This window comes from Sinocyclocheilus rhinocerous, unplaced genomic scaffold, assembly GCF_001515625.1.
Source record: "Sinocyclocheilus rhinocerous isolate Xijiao unplaced genomic scaffold, SAMN03320098_v1.1 scaffold5898, whole genome shotgun sequence".
NCBI classification, from domain to species: Eukaryota; Metazoa; Chordata; class Actinopteri; order Cypriniformes; family Cyprinidae; genus Sinocyclocheilus; species Sinocyclocheilus rhinocerous.
Window position 1 is genome coordinate 355853 of NW_015656642.1, and position 5535 is coordinate 361387.

The 5535-nt window shown below is 36.4% G+C and overlaps 1 protein-coding gene across 1 annotated transcript in view; it reads left to right on the forward strand.

Moving 5' to 3' along the window:
• Nucleotides 1–1588: 1588 nt before the first annotated feature.
• The window catches only part of LOC107720740 (arf-GAP with coiled-coil, ANK repeat and PH domain-containing protein 2), a 16085-nt gene continuing 12138 nt past the window's right edge, over nucleotides 1589–5535 (forward strand). The window contains exons 1-8 of the mRNA XM_016528564.1: nucleotides 1589–1704; nucleotides 1811–1862; nucleotides 1947–2047; nucleotides 3185–3290; nucleotides 3389–3492; nucleotides 4045–4149; nucleotides 4732–4801; nucleotides 5050–5144. Coding sequence (XP_016384050.1) covers nucleotides 1652–1704; nucleotides 1811–1862; nucleotides 1947–2047; nucleotides 3185–3290; nucleotides 3389–3492; nucleotides 4045–4149; nucleotides 4732–4801; nucleotides 5050–5144 — 686 coding nt within the window. The 5' untranslated portion in view covers nucleotides 1589–1651. The remainder of the gene's footprint in view (nucleotides 1705–1810; nucleotides 1863–1946; nucleotides 2048–3184; nucleotides 3291–3388; nucleotides 3493–4044; nucleotides 4150–4731; nucleotides 4802–5049; nucleotides 5145–5535) is intronic.

A 5535-nucleotide genomic window follows, 5' to 3' on the forward strand; every position in this document is an offset into this window, starting at 1 on the left:
CTCTGGACCAATCACAAAGGACTGCGCCATCTGACCAATCACAGCAGTGAGGGCTCACGGAAAGGAGGGGTTACGAGAGACTGATTCTTTGAACTGCTTCGCACGAGTCGTTTACGAATAATTTAGAAATGAGGTAAAATTAAATCTATTTTTTGAGAAAACTAACACGTTTTTTGACCTTTCATGCATGTAAACCTGTTTTAGGAGACTCATAAAACAATATAGCAACATTAAAAATGGCATAATAGGGGCACTTTAAATGTTTTATGGTTCTTCTGTAATTCTTTGGTGCTAATTATTATTGATCTATTTATTTTCACTTGGCATCAATATTTAGGAAAATATTTAGGTCAGGAAAATTTTAGAACTTCTATCATTAATTGTGAAACATTGGATTAGTACAGATAAGTTTTTGTACTCATTTTGCTTGTTTTTTTGTTTTGTTTTTTGCTTTTGTTTCTGTGACATTCTGTAATATTCTGTTTACAGAATATCATTGTGGGACTAGTCACAAAAGGCAAATCATCCAACGTACACTTCTGAAGTTTTGGAAGACTCACTTTTGTTAACTGCTTATGTTAAACTGTTGTTGTTAGCTCAGTATTATGCATGTACCATGTCATTTTATGCATGAGTAATAACGGACGGAGTTGTCAATATATATATATATATATATTAGCATTGTTAATGATACACAAAAAGTCATGTGATTTTCGTATGCAGCATGTCAAACTTCATAAAGAAACATTAAAAATAAAAGCGAAACAAAACTTTTATAAAACAAATAGTTTCACTGTGAAATAAAAGTGAATAGATAATTGGGGTTTTGAGCTTCAAAATAACAAAGAAAACATAAAAGTAGGCCACTATATTCTGAAAATCTCCCCTTTTGCTGGCGCGCTCAGATAAAATAGTACTTTATTAGACGGGCTGTGTCGGATTTAACATTTGGTCATGTGACGCTCAAGAACCAATCATGTTTGGCATCGATATACTGTCTTTGATTTGCCATTTCTGCTGTTTGTATGACTTTTGTACTAGTTTCAGAAATGTAAAAAAAATAAAATAATCCATTCCATTTTTCTTGAAAGAATTAAAGTCATTATGAGTTTGGAACAACATGAGGGTGAGAAATTGATGAACGGATGAACAATGCCTTTACATTAACCTTGAATGCAGTTTAAGTCACTTTGGATAAAAGGGTCTGCCAAATGCTGTAATGTAAATATAAAGATCTGGGATGGTAACCAGGAAGTTGTAGGTTTGAATCCCGTATAGTAATTAAAATGTTATAGCTGTTCACTTAAGGTTTCTTCAAGATCTGACAGTTGCTAAGTCCAAGAGTCTTGATGATCATAGTAATATTAATAACCTGACCAGATAAGGGGGAAAAATTGGTTGTAATGTTTCTGCAGCCAATCAGTTTATTTTATAAAATAATTGGGTGTGCATCATGTGGGATCAGCCTAAATGTGTGTGGAGTGTTTATACAGCATGTGTATTAAATATAGATATTGACTAATAATTACTGTATTAACACCTAAGAAGCTCAGTTCAACAAGTTTGATTTCCTACCTTTTTTTGTGCTCAGGACTTCTCAAATGACGACACCAAGCTGGAGTACAATGTGGACGCAGAGAATGGGATCGTCATGGAGGGATATCTGTTCAAGAGGGCCAGCAATGCCTTCAAAACCTGGAACAGGTCTGAGACGAGACAGAAAATCATACTGTGTCCACTTACAGCAGTAACTAATGGCCTATTTACTGGACAGCTCCAGGTAATCACGTATACATTGTTTTCTTTGCAGGCGATGGTTCTCGATTCAGAACAATCAGCTAGTGTACCAAAAGAAATTTAAGGTAAACATAGGATAATATAAAGAACACACAATAAATTCTAGCTTCAGCTGTGCGTTCAGCACTCATTGTGGCGTGTTATTTCAGGATAACCGTACGGTCGTGGTGGAAGACTTACGCTTGTGCACCGTCAAACACTGCGAGGACATCGAGCGCAGATTCTGCTTCGAAGTGGTTTCTCCAACAAAGTGAGTATAAGCACACAATTCTGATTCTCATAGCAGTTATGCTGCATGTTTGCAGGGAACACAAGCCACATTTACTCTTTGAACAGCTGAATTACTTAATCAAATAATTAAAGCGTGTTAGTTTTCTGTTTATTTAAATGGTAAGTGTCATTTCTGTGCCACTAGTATCAAATTAACAACTGTTTGGAACAAATTTGCAGTTGTTAATTTAATGATATATATTTATTTATTTATTTATTGCTACATTGCTGAGATGGTGGAAATTATTGGTAATAAAACACCAGTGTATGTGTAACTACTGAAAATAGTTTTCACTAATTGAAATCAAGCTGAAATAAAATAGTTAATAAATGGTAAACAAATAAAATAAAATCTATAAAATAAAATATAAATGTTAGATTGAAAAAAAAAATGAAAATGAGAAACGTTGCCCTAGAAACTAATTGAAATTTGAGTTAAGTACTAAAATGACTAAAACCAAAATGTATTTGTTTAAAAAAAAAAATAATAATAATAATAATAAAATGACGAAAGCATGTAACACGGCTACTAAAATGAAAACTGAAAATAAGAAAAGTGATTTCAGAATATAAATAAATACTACAATAGTATAAAAATAATACTAAAAAAATACTGTTTGTAAAAAATTACTTTTAAAAGTAGTCCAGTATATTAATATGAAAAGAGCTGAATGAAACTGTTTTCTTAATCAGTATTTTGTCTTGTTTCACAGTATAAATACCTGAATATCCATTATCCTGAATAAACAAAAAAATCACATTTCAAAATTTCAGATTTTTATAAAATGTTTTGAAATAAGATTATTTTTCAAACCCCTGTTGCAAACTGCTATTGTTTTTAAGCATAGCATTAATAAAATGCCTAAAAATGTAAATAAAAATAACATTAAAATTTAAAATTTTCATAGTATATATTTTAAAGTTATTTTTCTCACACCTTTTGCAAACTGTAATTGTTTTTTGACATTAATCAAATGTCATAGTTTATGCCAAAAACATTCCAGAGTGATTAAAATGTTATATCTCACTTTAAAACGAGACAAAAAACTGATTAGTATGATTATTTTTCAGTGCATATGTGACACTGTACATATGATTGATGTTGTTTCTGCTAAAGGAGCTGTATGATGCAAGCGGACTCTGAAAAACTCAGGCAGGCCTGGATCAAAGCCGTCCAAAACAGCATCGCCACAGCCTTCAGGGACAAAGCAGAGGACGCCGAGGTACCGCAGTTTCTATTTCATCCAGCTAATTAACGGCAGGCTAGAGATGCTAATGACGGTGGCCAGCGCTTTGATAACAGTGCGATGTTGTTTGGCAGAAGATGGACAGAAAGTCGTCTGCATCTTCAGGCAGCCTGGACTCGGGTGGCGAGGTGAAGGAGAGGAGTCTGAAGGGCGAGAGCGCGCTGCAGAGAGTCATGGCCATCGGCGGGAACAGCAACTGCTGTGAACTGTAATTGTTTTTTGACATTAATCAAATGTCATAGTTTATGCCAAAAACATTGATTAAATGTTATATCTCACTTTAAAACGAGACAAAAAACTGATTAGTATGATTATTTTTCAGTGCATATGTGACACTGTACATATGATTGATGTTGTTTCTGCTAAAGGAGCTGTATGATGCAAGCGGACTCTGAAAAACTCAGGCAGGCCTGGATCAAAGCCGTCCAAAACAGCATCGCCACAGCCTTCAGGGACAAAGCAGAGGACGCCGAGGTACCGCAGTTTCTATTTCATCCAGCTAATTAACGGCAGGCTAGAGATGCTAATGACGGTGGCCAGCGCTTTGATAACAGTGCGATGTTGTTTGGCAGAAGATGGACAGAAAGTCGTCTGCATCTTCAGGCAGCCTGGACTCGGGTGGCGAGGTGAAGGAGAGGAGTCTGAAGGGCGAGAGCGCGCTGCAGAGAGTCATGACCATCGGCGGGGAGAGGAGCGGCCGGGGCGAGAGCGCGCTGCAGAGAGTCATGACCATCGGCGGGAACAGCAGCTGCTGTGACTGTGGACAGCCGGAGCCACGCTGGGCCAGCATCAACCTGAGCATCACGCTCTGCATCCAGTGCTCGGGCATACACAGGTGTGTGTGTGTGCGCGTTTTTGTGACAAATGAGGACATAAATTTGTATAATGACAAGGGTATGACATAGGTATTACAAGGAGAAGGTGACTTTTCAGGACATTACCCCATGTCCCCACTTTTCAAAACGCTTATAAATCACACAGAATGAGTGTATTGAAAATCTGAAATAGCACAAAGTTTCCTGTAAGGGGTAGGTTTAGGGCTAGGGTTGGTGTAGGGCAATAGCACAAACAGTTTGTACAGTATAAAAACCATTACGCCTATGGAATGTCCCCACTTTTCACAAAAACAAACCTGTGTGTGTGTGTGTGTGTGTGTGTGAGAGTGAGTCTGTGTGAGTGTGAGTGTCTATGTCTGTGTGAGTGAGTGAGTGAGTCTGTGAGTGAGTGAGTGCGTGTGCGTGTGTGTGTGTGAGAGTGAGTGTGTGAGTGAGTGTGATTGTGAGTGTCTATGTCTGTGTGAGTGAGTGAGTGAGTGAGTGAGTGTGTGTGCCTGTGTGCGTGTGTGTGTGTGTTCGACCGCAAGTATTAGGGAAGGTTTTGTGTGTTTTATTACAAATGCTGTTTTTTTGTTTGTCAGGAGTCTTGGCGTTCATTTCTCAAAGGTCAGATCTCTGACGCTGGACACGTGGGAGCCTGAACTGCTCAAGGTGAGTCTGTCTGGAGATGCGATTCTTCGCTCCTGACACGATGAACATACAGATGGACAGATGTTTGTTAGAGAACATAAACATCTGTCCAGATCTTAATTTCCATTAAAAAACATGTTTTATTATAACAAAACATTTGACAAGATGTTTTTTTTTCTCTTCTCATTCCAAGATGGTCCAGCTTACTAATAAAAAAGAAAACCTTCAGTTCTTATATATGAATGAATAATACAATTATTTTTGTATAGCTGATGTGTGAACTGGGAAATGGTGTCATAAATCATATTTACGAGGCTCGGCGAGAAGAATTAGGAGCCAGGAAACCACAGCCAGGAGATCCCAGGTACTGCACTGGAATTATTTTATTTATTTTTTATTATTTTGTTTTAATTATTTTTTTAAATTGTTTTATTTTAGAAATGAATACTTTTATTCAGCAAGAATGCATTAAACTGATCAAAAGTGCTAGTAAAGACTTTTGTTACAAAAGATTTCTATTTCAAATAAATGCCGTTCTTTTGAACTTTCCATTCATCAAAGAATCCTGAAATATATCATGGTTTCCACAACAATATTAACCAACACTGTTTTTAACATTGATAATAATCAGAAATGTTTCTCAAGCAGCAAATCAGTATATTAGAATGATTTCTGAAGATCATGTGACACTGAAGACTGGAGTAATGATGCTGAAAATTCAGCTTTGATCACAGAAATAAATTATATTTTGCTAT